The sequence below is a fragment of the Rhinatrema bivittatum genome, chromosome 1 (genome assembly GCF_901001135.1).
Source record: "Rhinatrema bivittatum chromosome 1, aRhiBiv1.1, whole genome shotgun sequence".
In the NCBI taxonomy this organism is placed as follows: domain Eukaryota; kingdom Metazoa; phylum Chordata; class Amphibia; order Gymnophiona; family Rhinatrematidae; genus Rhinatrema; species Rhinatrema bivittatum.
The window spans coordinates 43,787,379-43,807,669 of record NC_042615.1 but is presented as its reverse complement, the minus strand read 5'-3'; the positions used below and the strand labels follow the sequence as shown (position 1 = coordinate 43,807,669).

The following is a 20,291-nucleotide window of genomic DNA, read 5'->3' as shown; positions in this document are numbered from 1 at the left end:
AGCCAAGATGACGGCACCAATGGTACAACATCTGACAGATTTTGGACACACCATCACAGAACTGAAATGGACAGTGTTAGAACACATAGAACCCCCAGTGAGGGGGGGTGACATTCGGGCTCTTCTCAACTACCGTGAAGCATTTTGGGTTTTTACCCTAACATCTTCTGTCCCCCGGGGCATGAACGACGAACTTAATTGGAACACTTTGCTATAGAGTTCAATATCATCAGGACTAAGAAGAATTTAAAAGCTCACGGGACAACAGCATCAATAAAGCTTGAACACATAATATCGTAGTCTCAGTACACAGCAATCTGGGTTTTTTGGATGCTGTTACACCATAACAACAGTATGACTGTTCAATCAAATAAATAACACGGTTCTCTGAGAGGACGTTTTGAAATCAAAGTTTCTTTCAGGTCCGCCAAGCAGCGGGACCGTATGCCGACGTAGTTTTCAACCAAGTCGGGTTAGTACGTCATTTACGTACGCCAAATGAAAACGAGTCACCCTAGTTCTCTCAGGTCCGCCCATCAGACAGTCTATTATAAGCAAGTTCTCGACAAGGTCGGCCATTTACGTCACAGGCTGACAAGACGATTTCAATACAGTCATTGGCTAACTTTGCTCCTGTTGATATATATAAAAGGGGTCATGGTACACCGACAGACCATTCTTCCGGAGGCGAAGTCAGAGTGATACCATCACGAGGCAGAAGTCGAGATCACCCGAGGAATCATCATGCGGAGAGGTTCAGACCCCAAAAAGTTGGTTGTTCAGCATTAATCTACACCCCTGAGGAAAGACAGACATCTGAAACATGGACTGTTCGTGTTGGGACCATTATTAGAAGGTGGACATCACACACCAACATCAATTGGGGAAGTCTGATTTTTACTTCTTTTGTATTTCACACTAATGATTATAGAGCTCTACAATGTGCCGTTTGCACATAAATTTACTGACTTTCAAGCCTCGGAAGAGTCTTAGGTCATTGAGATGTAACACATATATATAAAAAAAACTTCATACATAAAAAAAGACACTTTTTGGAGGAGGAGGATAGTTGATGATTATAATACCACAAAGTAGTGGTGCAGGGACACCTACATGATATATGAAACTTTCCTCTAACTCCATTAATATAAATTTTAACTACAGTATAATTTAAATCAATAAGAATACAGCATTCCACATAATGTAGGTGTTTAAAAGAATTTTTTAATCATTTTAAAATTGAATTAGCACTATAAAATAAGATTATATCAGCGATTGAGGTTCAGCTCATGATTTTCTAAACTTAGACCAGGACAGGGATAGAGTAAACTCTGAGGAGTAAATATGGGATTGATAATTTGTTTCACAGACTTAAACAATTTTCAGGGGTTGTTGAAAGATGCAGAGAGTTTGGAATAAATGTAAGACTTTTTTGTGGTAGTAATAGAGGATTGATAATCCAAAAGTAGAGAACGATAACTTGATAAATTGGTATCTGTGGGAGAGTTACTTTCTTTCTGCCTTTCTCACTGATCTCTTTTGTTGCTGCAATTCATAGGTAAACCAAGGTGCAATTTTGGATCTTTTCTTTTTTGAGAAGGGCTTCTTTGGGACAAGTATATCTAGGGAGTCATTCAATGATCTATCCCAGAGAGTTAATAGATCTTGAGGGGAGTCTTGACAAAGAGACTATAATAGAGGTAATAGCACAGAACGAAATTCATCAGAATCTATATGGCAATGTATGGTAATGGTGGCTGGACAAGGAAGATTTACATCAACTGACAAAGAGGAGATCAGTGAGGAGATTCCCTTTTCCATGGAGCTTACAATCTAATTGAGACACGCAGACCACACAAATAAATTTTTAGTAATCACATAACTATTACAGTAAAACATGTTATTGTCAAGAGGGTCAGGATCAGAAAGAGGCAGCATTTTTGGATTTTAAAGTAGTCTGAAAGAGGTGGGTCTTTAAATGGGACTTAAATACAGCCAGAGTAGAGCAAGACACACACTGAGCTGAAGATTTCAAGGTATTGTCCACAAGGATTCCAAGGTCCTGTGTGGTGACTGTTAACATAGAATCCAGCATTGTGTACCTGTGATTGGGATTATATTTCCCTACATGTAAGTCTTGTTTGTGTATGGTTTTTATTGTAATCTACCTCGGATGATTTTTTTCTGTAATGAGAGCAGAATACAAATATTTACATAAATAAGTACTTTGCACTTGTCCACATTAAATTGTGTCTGCCATTTAGAAATCCAGTCTCTTAATCTCTCAAGGTCCCTGTTGTGTTTGTGGCATTGTGGACCCTTGGTCGCAATGGAGATGACTCCTCCCATGGGGAGGAGCCCCGTGGGGAACCACTGCGATAGGCTGACACAGATAGCAGACACAGTATGGATAGAGTCTTTATTAGATGACCGAGGGGTTAAAGGGGCTCTTAGGGAAGATAAGGCCATTGCAGAAAGACTAAATGAATTCTTTGCTTCTGTGTTTACTAGTGAGGATGTTGGGGAGATACCAGTTCCGGAGTTGGTTTTCATGGGTGATGAGTCAGACGAACTGAACGAAATCACTGTCAACCTGGAAGATGTAGTAGGCCAGATTGACAAACTAAAGAGTAGCAAGTCACCTGGACCGGATGGTATGCATCCCAGGGTACTAAAGGAACTCAAAAATGAAATTTCTGACCTATTAGTTAAAATTTGTAACCTATCATTAAAATCATCCATTGTACCTGAAGACTGGAGGGTGGCCAATGTAACCCCAATATTTAAAAAAGGCTCCAGGGGTGATCCGGGTAACTATAGACCAGTGAGCCTAACTTCAGTGCCGGGAAAAATAGTGGAAACTATCCTCAAGATCAAAATTGTAGAGCATATAGAAAGACATGATTTAATGGGACACAGTCAACATGGATTTACCCAAGGGAAGTCTTGCCTAACAAACCTGCTTCATTTTTTTGAAGGGGTTAATAAACATGTGGATAAAGGTGAACCGGTAGATGTAGTGTATTTGGATTTTCAGAAGGCGTTTGACAAAGTCCCTCATGAGAGGCTTCTAAGAAAACTAAAAAGTCATGGGATAGGAGGTGATGTCCTTTCGTGGATTACAAACTGGTTAAAAGACAGGAAACAGAGAGTAGGACTAAATGGTCAATTTTCTCAGTGGAAAAGGGTAAACAGTGGAGTGCCTCAGGGATCTGTACTTGGACCGGTGCTTTTCAATATATATATCAATGATCTGGAAAGGAATACGATGAGTGACGTTATCAAATTTGCAGATGATACAAAATTATTCAGAGTAGTTAAATCACAAGCAGACTGTGATACATTACAGGAGGACCTTGCAAGACTGGAAGATTGGGCATCCAAATGGCAGATGAAATTTAATGTGGACAAGTGCAAGGTGTTGCATATAGGGAAAAATAACCCTAGCTGTAGTTACACGATGTTAGGTTCCATATTAGGAGCTACCACCCAAGAAAGAGATCTAGGCGTCATAGTAGATAATACATTGAAATCGTCAGCTCAGTGTGCTGCAGCAGTCAAAAAAGCAAATAAATGTTAGGAATTATTAGGAAGGGAATGGTTAATAAAACGGAAAATGTCATAATGCCTCTATATCGCTCCATGGTGAGACCACACCTTGAATACTGTGTACAATTCTGGTCGCCGTATCTCAAAAAAGATATAGTTGCAATGGAGAAGGTACAGAGAAGGGCAACCAAAATGATAAAGGGGATGGAACAGCTCCCCTATGAGGAAAGGCTGAAGAGGTTAGGGCTGTTCAGCTTGGAGAAGAGACGGCTGAGGGGGGATATCATAGAGGTCTTTAAGATCATGAGAGGTCTTGAACGAGTAGATGTGACTCGGTTATTTACACTTTCGAATAATAGAAGGACTAGGGGGCATTCCATGAAGTTAGCAAGTAGCACATTTAAGACTAATCGGAGAAAATTCTTTTTCACTCAACGCACAATAAATCTCTGGAATTTGTTGCCAGAGGATGTGGTTAGTGCAGTTAGTGTAGCTGGGTTCAAAAAAGGTTTGGATAAGTTCTTGGAAGAGAAGTCCATTAACTGCTATTAATCAAGTTTACTTAGGGAATAGTCACTGCTATTAATTGCATCAGTAGCATGGGATCTTCTAGGTGTTTGGGTAATTGCCAGGTTCTTGTGGCCTGGTTTGGCCTCTGTTGGAAACAGGATGCTGGGCTTGATGGACCCTTGGTCTGACCCAGCATGGCAATTTCTTATGTTCTTATGTTCTTATTGTACTACTTGTAGATAGGTGGTGAAGGCAGGAAGGTAAGGCACTGATCCACGAAGTGCCAGTACGTTCAATGGGCTCAGAAGTATAGTCTCACCCAGATGGTCACGATAGGCAGGAGCTTGCAGTGCGGGTAACGCTGCGGCTGGTGGGTGGAGTTGGAGCACCGGATCGTAGAGGTACTCACAGAATGAAGGTGTCTTCCTGATGGTAGAATGGTGGGACCGAAGGTCCGTGGTGCAGGACAAGAAGGTAGATAGGTCCTCAAGGAGCGAGTACCCAATGGTCCAATTTCCTGTAAGTAGAATAGAGAGAAAGACTCCCGAGGAGCGGTTGTCTTAGTTAGTGAGGAACCCCCAAAGGGAAGTTGGAAGTGAGAGACCCCCGAGGAGCGGGTGTCTAGAGCTTCTTACTGGAGCGAGACCCTTAGCATGAAAGTGGCGTTTAAGCATGCAGCTTAGAGCAGTCAGAGTAGCGAAGCGAAGTCTTTGCTAACTCAATGTGGTAGCGGAGGCTAGATATACCCCGGCTGCCCCCGAGGTTCCCACCATGACGTGTATTTGAGCGTAGGAGATGTGCGCGCTCATGCCCTAGGAGGCCACGGGAGTGAGAATGGCGGATGGGGACGCCCATGATGGTTTGGAAACGCTGAGGCACTCGGCACCAGAGGCAGCCATCTTGCCCAAAGAGAGTGAAAGGGGAGAAAAAGAGGTAAGGCAGAGCAGTTGCAGCCATCTGCGACCGACGAACGCAACAGTCCCTTTGTAGTTCTTCATAATCCGCTGCTATTTTTACGATTCAAAACAGTTTTGTGTCATCTGCAAATTTAGGCCTGGATTTATCAAAATGTACTGAATATCACATACGATAGGAAAAGGGGCATGTTTTACAGTAATAGGCTATCTATCTCAAAGTGTGCTATCTTAGCGCTTCACATAGGTATACTGCAGGCTGCGATAACTTTTGTGCACTTTGCGGTAAGTACCACAATTGTTGCGATTCCTACCTACAACCACTGTGAGAGAGAGAGACTAGCTATAAGGCCCTCATACTAGGTAGGTATTTTTACCTCTATAGGAGGCCCACGTAGCTACTCGAGATGAGGTTTAGGTATTAGTGTAGGGGTTTCTACCTGGGTAACATCAAGGTAGGTTGAGAGAACATTGTACAAATCTCATCTTTGGTTGAGTTTCCTCACTCCGAAGGACATCAAATCTTCACAAGAATGCACTGTTCTGTTTGTACGTCGAACTCTACATGTCAGAGTGGCCCCTAACCCCTACACTAATATCTAAACCTCACCTCGAGTAGCTAGGTGGGCCTCCTATAGAGGTATAAATACCTACCTAGTATGAGGGCCTTATAGCTAGTCTCTCTCTCTCTCTCTCTCACTCTCTCTCTCTCTCTCTCTCTCTCCTGAAAACAGTATTTGCAAAGCCAGCCCACTTGGCCAGAAATCCCACATCAAACTCCTCCCCTTTTCCTAATTTGTATCGCACCATGCGTTATGGCTTTTTCGCATGGGTTAAAGGTGCTTTTCGTATGCGAAACCGCCATATAGCATAGGTCCCAAATCAGACTGTGGGGGCACTCCACTAATGACCCTTTTCCATTTGGAAAACTGACCAATTATTCCTATTCTCTCTTTCCTATCTTTTATCCAGTTACTAGTCCACAATAGGACACTGCCTCTAATCCCATGACTTCACAATTTCTTGAGGAGTTTCTCAAGAGGGCCTTTGTCAAATGCTTTCTTAAAATCCAGATACACTATATCAACTGGCTCACTTTCATCTGCATGTTTTTTTATACCCTCAAAAAATGTAGTTAATTGCTAAGTCATGACTTTCCTTTGCAAAAACCATTTGACTCTTGTTTTTAAGAATATCTTCAACCATTTTCCCTGGTACTGAAGTCAGTTTCATTGGTCTATAGTTTCCCAGGTCATTCCTGGAGCAGTTTTTAAAAACTGGTGTCACATTGGCCACCCTCCAGCCTTCTAGTACTGTGCCTATTTTAAATGATAGGATGCAAATCACTAGAAACAGATCTGCAATCTCATTTTTTAGTTCCTTCAGAATCCTGGTGAGTAAAATGTGATCATAGTGATTTGTTATGTTTTATTCTATCAAAATGATTTATTACCTCCCCAAGTTTCACATTGATTCCATCTAGTCATGTAGAGTCATCACCATAAAAAAATATTTCTGATGTGGGTATGACCTCAACATCCTCCTCAGTAAAGTCAGAGGCAAAGAATTAATTTAGTAGTTCTGCTATTTCCTTGTCCTCCCTGACCACCCCTTCTCGGTCATCTACTGACCCGACAGACGCCCTCATTGGCTCTTTGCTTTAAACATACTTGTAAAAGGTTTCATACTTGTTTTTAGTTCTGTGGTAAGCTTCTTTTCAGATTCTTTTTTAGCCTGCTTAATTACTTTTTTATATCTAACTTGCCAGTACTTATGCTCCTCCCTATTTTTCACATTTGGGTCTGCTTTCCATTTTATGAATGATGCCCTTTTGGCTTTAATTACCTATTTCACCTCACTATTAAACCACGCTGGCAGTAGTTTGGTTTTCTTTTGAACATAAGAACATAAGAAATTGCCATGCTGGGTCAGACCAAGGGTCCATCAAGCCCAGCATCCTGTTTCCAATAGAGGCCAAACCAGGCCACAAGAACTTGGAAATTACCCAAACACTAAGAAGATCCCATGCTATTGATGCAATTAATAGCAGTGGCTATTCCCTAAGTAAACTTGATTAATAGCCGTTAATGGACTTCTCCTCCAAGAACTTATCCAAACCTTTTTTGAACCCAGCTACACTAACTGCACTAACCACATCCTCTGACAACAAATTCCAGAGCTTTATTATGCGTTGAGTGATCTTTATAATGCACAGAATACATTTTGTCTGGGCTCAAGGATGGTAATTTTAAACAGTGTCCATGCTTCTTGCAAGTTTTTAACCTTGCGGATTGTTCCTTTGTTTTTTCTAACAAATTTCCTCATTTTATTATGGTCTCTCTTAAATACTACTGCAATAGTTTTCTTTAGTATTCGCCCTCCAGTGATGTCAAATTTAATTTATTATGATCACTGTTGCCAAGTGGATCAACCACCTTGATCTCTTGCACCAGGTCTGCATTCCACTGAGAACTAAATCTTTCTCACAGGACAAGCAGGATGGTTGTCCTCACAAATGGGTGACATCGAGGATGGAGCCCACCACGGAAAACTTCTGTCAAAGTTTAAACAGAACTTTGACTGGCCCCTACTGGGCATGCCCAGCAAGGCACTGACCCTGCAGCCAGCAGGGGTCTCCCTTCAGTCTTCTTTTTCCGCGCAGCAGTTGCCACGCGGTGAAAGGAGCTCTCTAACCACGTTCCTGACAGGAATTTGGAAGTTAATTTCCTAAGAAAATTTGCCCCTCAGGGGTCTCCCTTCGACAAATTTTAGTCATCTTACGGAACCCGGTAAGTTTTTTTGCCTTTTTCCATCGACTACCGTCGATTTTGGCCCTTGAGGCCTGTTGGCACTTACCGATCCCCAGCCTAAATTTTGGCTTCAGGCCATGGCAACGGGGTTCCGCCGTTGTCCGGATTGTACCCGGACTATGTCCATCACAGACCCCCACAGGGTTTGTGTAATGTGTTTGGGTAGTGAGCATGATGTCCTGACTTGCACCAAATGTGCCTTAATGACACCCAAGGGTCGCAAAGCCAGGATGGAGAAGATGGGGCTCCTCTTCCATGCACCTACCCCAACGCCATCGATAGCATCGACGTCATCGGAACCGGCACCGTCGAAGTTGTACCATCATCGTCAACCCTCCGGTGACCGTCCGCCATCGATCGCTTCTCGGCCGTCGACTCCCGTCCCTTCCCCGGATGGGCGAGGGGGATCGGAAGGAAAAGCAACCGCCATCGACGGCACAAGTCTCGGCCTGTCGAGGATCCACAGCCATCGACCTCTGCTCAAGCCGAGCCACCGACAAAGAAGCCGCGAACAGACCGGACACCCTCCATGTCTCGTTCGCCGGCATCGAGGAAACCCTCACCCTCCCGGGGTGCGGGGGCCGTGATCCCACCGGTTACGGTGGTCCCTCCGGCCCTGCCTCAGCCTCCCTCTCCCGTCGAGCCGGGTATGGTTACCCCTGGTCTCCGGGCAGAACTGGACCGGCTGGTCCAGGAGGCCATCGAGAAAGCGATGAAGAAATTGCAACCTCCATCGGCACCGTCTCCGGCACCGGTTCCAGTGCCGACACCGACACCGGCACCGGCTTCGCCACCGAGGAGGGAACCGACCACCGAGCCATTGATACAAGCGCTAGCACCGCTACTGAGCCGCATGGAGGCGCTCATGACGGCCCTTCCATCGGTGATTCCAGTACCATCGACAACACCACCGTCTCCGACTGGTTTTTCATCGGCAGGAGAAACACCGTTCCGGATTCCCCCTTCCGGGGTGGTTCCATCGGTGCCTTCTGGTATATCTCCACCGATATATCCTTCGGTTCCATCCATTCCACGCCAGGCACCGATTCCATCGGCAGCACCGAAGCCATCGATGCCATTTCTGGTTCCACCTACGGCACCGATTCCACCTCGGTTTCCATCGATGCCTTCAGAGCCTCAGCCAGGTCCATCAGGGCTACAAGCCCCACTTGATCCCTACGATACCTGGGGTGATGATGATGATACATCTTCTGACACAGATTTGCCTTCGCCACCATCTCCTACAGAGAGTAGAAAAAGATCTCCTCCTGAGGATCTATCTTTCATTAATTTTGTGAAAGAGATGTCAGAAGTTGTACCTTTTCAACTACAATCTGAAGCTGATGACAGACACCAGATGATGGAACTCCTTCAATTTCTGGATGCTCCAAAAATCATCGCTTCCATCCCTATACACCAGGTGTTTTTGGATCTGCTCAAGAAAAACTGGGAATCTCCTTCATCAGTGTCACCAGTTAACAAAAAAGCTGACTCCACCTACCTTGTCCAGTCAGCACCAGGTTTCCAAAAACCTCAACTGGATCATCGCTCTGTTGTGGTTGAGTCCGCGCAGAAGAAGGCCAAGCGTCTTAAGCCACACTCTTCTACCCCACCTACCAGGGACAACAAGTTCCTAGATAGTGTTGGACGGAAAGTCTATCATGGAGCTATGTTGATTTCACGCATAGCTTCATATCAACTTTACATGACTCAGTACAACAGAGCCATCCTTAAGCAGATGCAAGACTATGCTGACACGTTGCCAGACCAATACCAACCGCAGCTTCAAGCCCTTCTTCACAAGGGATTTGAGGCAGGGAAGCACGAGATTAGGACTGCCTACGACATATTCGATGCTTCCACAAAAGTTTCAGCCACAGCCATCTCAGCCAGACGTTGGGCTTGGTTAAAATCATCCAACCTTCGCCCAGAGGTTCAAGATCGTCTTGCTGATTTACCCTGCTTAGGCGATAATTTGTTTGGAGAGCAAATTCAGCAGATTGTGGCGGAGTTAAAAGACCACCATGAGACGTTGAAACAACTCTCATCTGTCCCACCTGAGCTGACCTCCAAGCAACCGCAAAAGAAAGACTCTAAGAAGTCATTCTTTCGACCACGCCGTTATTACCCTCCATCGGCCAGGCCTCGTCCAGCTCGATCCTCTACTAGGCCTCAGCCGCGTCAGCCTAGGAAGCAAAGGCCTACTGTAGCCCCTCCTCCTGGGCCTGGGGCTGGCCTTTGACTCCCCTGTAGGGAACACATGCCAAACCCCTCTTCCGGACATCCCTGTAGGAGGTCGACTGTACCATTTTCTACAACCTTGGTTGCAGATCACCTCAGATCAGTGGGTGCTAACAATTATCGCACAGGGTTACCACCTCAACTTCATAACTCTTCCGGCAGACTCCCCGCCTCTTCAAGCGTGGAGTCTATCCACCCATTTGGCTCAATTACAACAGGAAGTATCCCTTCTTCTGCAATCAAATGCTATAGAACCCGTTCCTCCCTCTCAACAAGGCAAGGGATTCTATTCCAGATACTTCCTAATACCAAAGAAATCAGGGGGACTACGTCCCATTTTGGACCTTCGAGCCCTCAACAAATACCTTCAAAAAGAGAAGTTCAAAATGGTAACCCTAGGCGCGCTGCTCCCTCTGCTACAAAGAGGGGATTGGCTGTGCTCTCTCGACCTCAAGGACGCTTATACCCACATTGCGATCACACAATCCCATCGCAAATATCTGCGGTTTCTAGTAGGCCACGACCATTATCAATACCGTGTCCTCCCTTTCGGTCTAGCTTCTGCCCCACGAGTCTTTACCAAATGTCTCATAGTGGTAGCAGCATTCCTAAGGAAGGAAGGTGTCCACGTCTACCCATACCTGGACGATTGGCTAATCAGGGCCTCCACCCAACAGATAGCTCAATCCTCCCTAAAATTGACTATTCAAACACTCCTTTCCTTAGGGTTTCTCGTCAATTACGAGAAATCTTGCTTAGTCCCGTCTCAAACCTTATCCTTCATTGGGGCAGACTTGGACACCTTACAGGCAAAGGCTTACCTTCCTCTTCAGAGGGTCCACACCCTAATGTCCCTGGCTCGCCAGCTCCAGTCTCAGAACACTGCCACGGCTCGCCAGTTCCTCATTCTCCTAGGGCACATGGCATCCTCGGTTCAAGTCACTCCCATGACCCGACTAGCCATGAGAGTAACACAATGGACTCTACGACACCAATGGATTCAAGCTTTTCAGCCTCTGTCCTCCATAGTCACAGTCACACAAGCGCTGCGCCTATCCTTAACCTGGTGGACGACTCAGGTCAACCTCCTTCAGGGCTTACCCTTTCTTCCACCGGATCCGCAAGTAATCCTAACCACCGACGCTTCTCACATCGGTTGGGGAGCCCATGTGGACGACTTTCAAACCCAAGGGTTATGGTCCAAAGAGGAAGCCGAACACCAGATCAATTTCCTGGAACTTCGAGCAATCCGCTATGTGCTCCGCACTTTCAAAGATCATCTCTTTCATCAGATAATCTTAATCCAGATGGACAACCAAGTGGCCATGTGGTACATAAACAAGCAGGGAGGCACAGGCTCCTTCCTTCTGTGTCAGGAAGCTGCGCACATCTGGGCGGAAGCCCTCTCCCACTCCATGTACCTCAGGGCCACTTACCTGCCGGGAGTAGACAATGTATTGGCAGACCAGCTGAGCCGTGTCTTCCAACCACACGAGTGGTCACTCGATCCTCTGGTAGCGACCTCTCTGTTTCACAAGTGGGGTTCTCCCCGCATAGACCTCTTTGCGTCCCCTCAGAACCACAAAGTGGACGATTACTGCTCTCTCATTCGGAGCCAGCACTCTCGGCCGAGGGATGCATTCTCCCTCAAGTGGACAACCGGTCTGCTCTATGCATTCCTCCACTCCCTCTTGTGTCAAAGACTCTCGTGAAGCTACGCCAGGACGGAGGAACCATGATCCTGATAGCACCTTACTGGCCACGCCAAGTATGGTTTCCAATACTCCAGGATCTCTCCATCCGCAGGCACATTCCTCTGGGAAAGGACCCGCATCTGCTCACTCAAAACGACGGATGCCTCCTCCATCCCAACCTCCAAGCCTTGTCCCTGACGGCATGGATGTTGAAAGGTTAGTCCTTCAGCCTTTCAACCTTTCAGATTCCGTTTCTCGGGTCCTGATAGCTTCACGAAAGCCTTCCACAAGAAAGTCTTACTCATACAAATGGAAAAGGTACACATCATGGTGCACTTCTCAGTCCCTTGATCCCCTTTCCTGTCCAATCTCCAAATTCTTGGACTATTTATGGCATCTCTCTGAATCAGGTCTTAAAACCTCTTCTATCAGAATGCATGTCAGTGCGGTAGCCGCCTTCCATAAGGGTATTGGGGGTAATCCTATTTCAGTACAACCCCTAGTAACACGCTTTCTTAAGGGCTTGCTCCATCTAAAGCCGCCCTTGCGTCCTCCGGCCCCATCCTGGGACCTTAACCTGGTTCTTGGTCGTCTTATGAAACCTCCTTTCGAACCTCTGCACTCCTGTGACTTTAAATATCTCACTTGGAAAGTGTTATTCCTTTTGGCTATTACTTCAGCTCGCAGGGTTAGTGAATTACAGGCCCTAGTTACCTATCCGCCTTACACTAAGCTCCTGCAGGACCGGGCGGTACTCCGCACTCACCCTAAATTTTTACCTAAGGTAGTTTCTGAGTTTCATATCAATCAATCCATCATACTACCTATCTTTTTTCCCAGGCCCCACTCCAACTCTGGAGAGCAGACCCTGCATACCCTAGACTGTAAACGAGCTCTAGCTTTTTACCTAGACCGTACAGTTTCCCACAGGAAGAGCACTCAATTATTCGTCTCTTTCCATCCTAATAAGTTGGGACAACCTGTGGGTAAGCAGGCTTTTTCTTCCTGGTTGGCGGACTGCATTTCTTTTTGCTATGAGCAAGCTGGCATTCCTTTTCAAGACCGTGTTAAAGCACACTCTGTGAGGGCCATGGCGACGTCAGTGGCACACCTTCGATCGGTGCCGCTTCCTGACATCTGCAAAGCTGCAACCTGGAGTTCTCTCCATACCTTTGCAGCCCATTATTGTTTGGACAAGGCTGGAAGACAGGACTCCATCTTCGGCCAGTCTGTCTTGCGTAACCTTTTTCCAACCTGATGTACCAACACCCTTCCACCTACCCGGTTGGGTGCGGATGCCCTTTCCCAAATTTCTCCTCACTTATTGTGCCTGCTGCACACCGTTGGGTACATTTGGTGCAAGTCGGGACATCCTCAGCTCGGTACTCACCCATTTGTGAGGACAACCATCCTGCTTGTCCTGTGAGAAAGCAAATGTTGCTTACCTGATGTAACAGGTGTTCTCACAGGACAGCAGGATGTTAGTCCTCACGAAACCCGCCCGCCTCCCCACGGTGTTGGGTTCGTTTTATTTTTCCTTTCTAGGCACTGCCTGTAGCTTTGAAAATCAGACTGAAGGGAGACCCCTGCTGGCTGCAGGGTCAGTGCCTTGCTGGGCATGCCCAGTAGGGGCCAGTCAAAGTTCTGTTTAAACTTTGACAGAAGTTTTCCGTGGTGGGCTCCATCCTCGATGTCACCCATTTGTGAGGACTAACATCCTGCTGTCCTGTGAGAACACCTGTTACATCAGGTAAGCAACATTTGCTATTTCCCCTCTTGGTTCCATAGCCAACTGCTTCATAAAACAGTTGTTGATGACATCTAGGAATTTTACCTCCCTTGCTCGTCCTGATGTGACATTTACCTAATCAATATTCAGTTAATTGAAGTCTCCCATTATTGCTGTGTTGCCCATTTTACAAGCCAGTCTAATTTCCGTTAGTGTTTTACAGTCTGCTTCCTCATCCTGGCCAGGCAGGTAAAAATATATCCCCACTACTATAATTTTCCTTTCTAATCTTGGAATTTCTATCCATAAGGATTCCAGAGCACAGTTTGTTTCCTGCAAAAGTTTTACCCTGCTTGATACTATGCTATCCTTAACATATAGTGCCACCCCCTCCATCGATTTTATCTGCCTTGTCATGTTGATATAATTTGTACCCTGTTATCACAGTGTATTGATCATACTCCTTCTACCAGGTATCAGAGATTCTTATGATGTCTCTATCTTCTTTTAGTGCCATACATTCTAACTCAACAGTATTATTTTCCATACATACATTTTAAAGTAGTTTTATTTGTATTTTTATAACCTGCTTATAATCAGATGATACAGGCAGTTTAGAGTTGTTTTTTTTTTAATTTAAATGTTTTATTATAATTGTCCACAATACAAAATATATAGAACCGACATTTGGGTAGGTCAAGCCAGGCAATTGTCAGGGGTGCAATGAGATGGGGACACCCTGGGCACTGCCAGCATCACCCATCCAACCACGGCTGAAGAGACTCCCAGCGTTGCTATGGCAGAATAAGAGAGTCTCGGTATAGCCATGGCAGATCCCATCCCACAGTGGCCGAAGAGAGTCCCAGCATGGGTCACGTGACAGTGGGTGAATCCTATCCAGCTGTGGCTGAAGAGAAACCCAGTCTGTGCCGAGTGGCTGTGATGTATCCCCTCTCGTCCCTCCCCCAAGTTCCCTACCTATTTAAAAAGAAGACTCTCTGGTAGTCTAGTTGCGTCCCCTAGCTCCGGGCTGATTAAATGTGTTCAGGGCTTTTAAGTTTATTTATTATGCGTCTTTTTAAAATCTATTTGATTATTTTTCAAAACATTGTGGGCCAGATTTTGTAACCTTCGCGCGGGCGTAGATTTGTTCACGCAACCCGGCACGCACAAATCTACGCCCGATTTTATAAATGTGCAAGCACCCGCGCGCATGTTATAAACTCCAGGATCAGCACACGCAAGGGGGTGCACACTTGTGCACCTTACGCGTACCGAGCCCCAGGGGAGCCACTATGGCTTTCCCCGTTCCCTCCGAGGCCGCCTCGGAGGGAACTTTCCTTCCGCCCCCCCCCCCCACCTTCCCCTCCCTTTCCCTATCTAACCTGCCCCCCCCCCCCCCAGCCCTATCTAAATCCCTCCCCTACCTTTGTTTTATTATTTATGCCTGCCTCTGGGCAGGCGTAGGTTGTGCGTGCCGGCCGAGTGCATAGATTTGTGCGCGCAACCCGGCGTGCACAAATCTACACCCGATTTTATAACATGCGCGTGCAGCCTCACACATGTTATAAAATCTGGGGTCGGCGCACACAAGTGGGTGCACACTTGTGCACCTTGCACGCGCCGAGCCCTAGGGGGAACCCCGATGGCTTTCCCCGTTCCCTCCGAGGCCAAAATCAGAGCGGCATTTGAGGGAACTTTCCTTCCACTTTCCTTCCGCTTCTGCCCCCGCCCCCCCCCCCCCACCTTCCCCTATCTAACAAGCCCCCCAGCCCTACCTAAATCCCCCCCTACCTTTATTTTTTTATTTACGCCTGCCTCTGGGCAGGCGTAGGTTGCGTGCGCCGGCCAAGTGCCGGCGTGCAATCCCCCGGCATAGTCGCTGTGCCGGAGGCCTCCGCCCCGCCCCCAGACCTCCCACTCCCCACCCTTTTTTCAAGCCCTGGGACATGCGCTTGTCGCTGGGCCTGTGCAAAATAGGCTCGGCGCGCGTAACCCTTTTAAAATCCGCCCCAAAGCGTGTTATCTTAGTACTTCGCATAGGTATTACTGCAAAATGTGTTAACTTTTTGCAATAATACCACAATTATTGCATTTCCTACCTGCAACCACCGGGGGGGGGAGAAAGAGAGAGAGAGGTAGAGCCTCCATCAAACTAGGTTGAGAGAACATTGTACAAATCTCATCGTTGTGTGAGTTTCCACACTCTGAAAGACATCAAATCTTCACAAGAGTGCACTGTTCTGTTCATACATCTCACTCTGCATGTCAAAGTGGCCCCTAACCCCTACACTGCTACCTAAACCTCACCTCCAGTTACTAGGTGGGCCTCCCATAGTAGCATAAACAGCTACCTACTACAAGTCAATCTCTCTCTCTCTCTCTCTCCCTCCCCAAAACAAAATTTGTAGCCTACTTTTACAAAAGTCCCACACCGAATCTCTTCCTTTTTAAAAATTAGCATCGCACCATGCATTAACGAGTTGGAAAATAGAAACATAGAAATGACGGCAGAAGAAGACCAAACGGCCCATCCAGTCTGCCCAGCAAGCTTTCACAATTATTTTTTTTCTCATACTTATCTGTTACTCTTGGCCCTTATTAGTAACATTTTGGTTCTAGTTACCTTCCATCCCCACCATTGATGTAGAGAGCAGTGCTGGAGCTGCATCTAAGTGAAGTATCTAGCTTAATTGACCCCCTTAGAGAATCAAAATCTATTCTTCCACTTCATAAACAATTCTAACACTGGCAAACAAATATTAACCTTAAAACTCACACATAGTATAAACAGCCAATAATAGGTTAACCTTCCAGGAATTTTTTTTGTTTCAAGATTTAAGTGCTTCCTCCTAGGAAATCCAAACTAAAGTATGTGCATTTTGAAAATACTTGTGCATGTGCTTGAATTCACCAGTTCGCCACTATCTCTGTCAGTTCACCCAGTGTGTCTTCAGTTTGCTTACCTTGCTCACCTTGAGCCCCCACCAATTCAGTGAGTCCTCTCACCAAAAACTGCAGCCAACAGACAAATCCGAGTTCATTTACATCAGTCAATTAGTAGGCGTAAAAGTGCACAAATGTTTTGGTAATGTATTCGCATATACCTCCTACAAAATAGTAGCAACCACACATACTTTGGAACCGCTCCCCGGAATGCCCCAGCTCGCCCTTTTTTTTCCCATTGCTAAAATGAACGCGCAAAATGGAAAATATGCATGTACCTCTGATGTTTATAAAATAGCATATTCACGAGTATATGCTACTTATGTGCATTTATACTATTACATTTGAATCCCCTTTGAAAACTTACTTCAGAGTTTGAGAATAACTTGGGACTCACTGCCCTTAGATTACTTACCCATTTGGCAGCTGGACATGTATCTGTAATGGTCATGATAATCTACATTTCCTCCTATAAATCTACTGGCTTTCAGTGTAAGTAAATTAAATTTTTTATTTTTCTTAAGCCAGACACTCATGAAAGGGAAGCTTATATAAACAGAGAAAATGTCAGCAGAAAAGAACCATTCAGACTGCCCACTCTGTTCATTTCTACCTGTCTTCTTTGCTGTCACAGATCTGTTTTTAATTTTTGTGATTATGTGTTGCACCTGATGGTAGAGGCTTTCTATTGCCCACCTTGGGCAGATATTTCTGGAAAGATGTTATGTAAATTAATAAATTATATTACTTGATCTGTAGTCGTCTTCCTCCCTTCACCTCTAAGGTCCCTTTGTGTCTATCCCATGCATGCTTGAGTTCAACCTCATGCTATCTAATAATTATACCCGATGATGTACAAACATTATCTTGATGAACTACCAGGCTGTTCAAAAACACAAAGCATTGTGGGGCGCTTAACAAAAACACGAGTAAAACTGAGACTGCCCAGTTCTGAATCAAATGCATGGCAAAGCATTCTTGCACCGTCATCTACACTAGTGGATCACTTTAAAACCCAGCACAAAATCCTTATGCAATTTCCAGTGAGGTGTGATGACAGGATTTTGAAGAGGTAATGTATTTCTCCATAAGGAAGTTTTGAGTTATGTTTTGCATTATTGGTCAGTCTTGAGTTCACATGGTCAGAACTGGCTCAAAGGTGCTTCTCTCTATTCTAGAATCCACTGTCTACATTCCTCAATCGGAGTATAAAATTGAGGAGGATATCGGGGAGCTCATGATCCCTGTTAAGAGATCTGGAGATGTCCGCCAAGAACTCATGGTTATTTGTTCTACACATCAAGGTACAGTAAACTTTGTGTTAGGAAAACTGAGAGGTCCACAGCTTAGAATCTTCTGTGGACATATTAATGTAGATTTAATCTCCGTTTCAGTCTCTTACTCTCTAATCATATTGGGGTCAATATTCAGTAAGCTGATGAGCGGCAAAGTTATCCAGGCAAAGTTACCTGGATAAGCTGAGCTAAATATTCAATGCAATTTATCTTCTACTGAATATGCTCGACTAGAGTTACCCATCTAATTCTGCCACTCCCTAGCTTACTGAATATTTAGAAAAAAATGACAAGGATTGAGCAGTTCATTCCGCCCTCTGCTTTCACCAAAATTTAAAAAATGTTGAGGGCTGATCAGTCCTATCCTTCCTCCTCCCGTCTTAAAAAGGTCAGGCACCTTCTGCCTCCCTCCAAGCTCTCTCAGAAGCCTCCCTCTACCCCAATGGGAGAAGGAGAGGCTCATTTCTCTTCCCGTGGGTGAGTATGTAAGTGCCTGTAGCTGTTAGCTGTGTCAACACTTAGATATTCATTTATTCACTTCATTTGTGCCAGGATTGGTTCTTTCACTGAGAACTGACCAATCCCTGTTCAGAATTCTGTTCCAAACGGTCCTGGCTCAAGAGATGTGGAAAAACCTGGTGATCAAACTATGCTTTAAAGTTAGATTAATACCTTTTTGTGGTCAGGCAATCTGATTTTTTTTTTCCCCTGGTATGGCGTGAGTCACAAACTTAGGAGGAAAGTTTTCCTTCAGTTTCCGCAGTGAGTGACTGAACTAGGGGGGGGGGTGGTGTCTCATTCTTTTTTAAATTTCCCTGTAAATGTCTTGTTTGCTATAAAGGGGATAAATTTAGGGTATATTTTGAAAGCCCTATGCTTGTAATTCCCGGCCTTTATGTGCGTGGCCGGGCCTTGTGCGTGCCAGGCGAATTTTCGAAGAGGCATGGCCACGCACGTAAAGGCCAGTACGCGCACAAGTGCCAGGCTTACTGGAAGGAGCGGGCTGGGGGGAGCGTGTTCTGGGTGGGGAGGAGCAGGACGGGGGGCAGGCCGGGACAGCGCTATTGATGGCTGTCCCAAAGATTCGCTTGCTGGCCAGTTGCCAGCGCGCACAACTTACTTCAGCTTGGGAGTGGAAGTAAGTTGTCAAACAAAGGAAAGAAAAGAAAAAAGTAGGGTTTAGGGGGTGAGGAGGAGTGGGGAAGAGGGAGGGAATTTAGTCAGGGGGGTAGGGAAGTTCCTTCCCAGTCCACTCCTTAATTGGAGTGGACTGGGATGCGTTGCCGTGCAGAAATTGCGAAAGTCTACCCCCTTGCGCGTGTGGCCCGCAAATACGCACGTGAATTATAAAATCCGGCGTGCTCGTGTACGTGGCGAACGTATTTTCTAACATGCGCATGTTAGAAAATCGGCATGTCCATGCGTGTGCACCAGGAAGCACACGCACGTGGACGAGCATGCGCTCATTAGAAAATCTACCCCTTTGTGTTTTTTGACCCTTCTCATTTAGAAGAAGAGTACTACGAAATAAGGTTGCTGTAACTTAAAATTTTCTTTGTCTTTTTGTCTGTCAGCTATCTGATTTGCAGAGTGATAGGAGGTCCTTCAGTGGATAACATGATTGGCTATATTTATAATTTGTAATTATGTTTTTTTTTCTTTTATTCTTATCTCACTTAACCCCTCAGTCAAGCTCCTCCAGGATGATCTTATCAGCCAGGATTGGCATGGGTCAAACGGGCATGTGGTGCGTTTCAATTGTCCTAATGCATTATGGGGCAGATTTTCAAAGGGGTACGCACATAAGATACATGCGTACCCCCCCCCCCGAAAACCTGCCCCAAGCTCCACCTGCGCGTGCTGAGCCTATGTTGCATAGGCTGCCGGCGCGCGCAAAACCCTGGGACGTGCGCAAGTCCCGGGGCTTTGCTTGGGGGGCATGTCGGGGGCATGTCAGGGGTGTGGTGCCGGCCAGGGGACGTGGCCGAGGCCTCAGAAACTGCTCCCGGGCCAGGGAAGGGCGCGCCGGCAGCCAGCCGGCACACTCGAGTTACACCTGCCTTGGGCAGGCATAACTTTTAAAATAAAGGTGGGGGGGGGGCAATTTAGTTAGGGCTGGGGGGTGGGTTAGGTAGGGGAAGGGAGGGAAAGGTGGGGGGGGAGCAAAAAAAAATTCCCTCGGAGGAACAGGCAGCGCGCGCAGGGCTCGGCGCGCGCAAGGTGCACAAATGTTCACCCTCTTGCACGCGCCGACCCCGGATTTTAGAAGATACGCGCGTATCTATTAAAATCCGGCGTACTCTTGTTTGCGCAGGGTTGTGCGAACAAAAGTACGCCCGCATGCTTCTTATAAAATCTTCCCCTATGGATTTAGACACTTTCTTGTTCTGACATGGTACAATAATAGGTGAAAAATAACCTCTTTTTTTGCAGCCATGTCTGCCACAGCATAAAATATAGCATGATCCTTACACACGGGCTGATTCAGTAAAGTCCGCGGGAGAGCGGGCATCCCGGCGCGCACACAGGCCACTTTCCTGTGTGCGCGATTCTGTATTTAAATGAGGCATGGCAGTAAAAACGGGCAAAAGGAGGCGCTATGA

General features: G+C 46.0%; 1 protein-coding gene across 3 annotated transcripts in view; it reads left to right on the top strand.

Moving 5' to 3' along the window:
• FREM3 (FRAS1 related extracellular matrix 3) overlaps window positions 1-20,291 on the top strand; it is a 345,523-nt gene that overhangs the window by 106,623 nt on the left and 218,609 nt on the right. For all 3 annotated transcript variants that reach the window (XM_029599602.1, XM_029599686.1, XM_029599769.1), the window contains exon 5: window positions 17,572-17,697. In XM_029599602.1, the coding sequence (XP_029455462.1) occupies window positions 17,572-17,697 (126 nt within the window). The remainder of the gene's footprint in view (window positions 1-17,571; window positions 17,698-20,291) is intronic.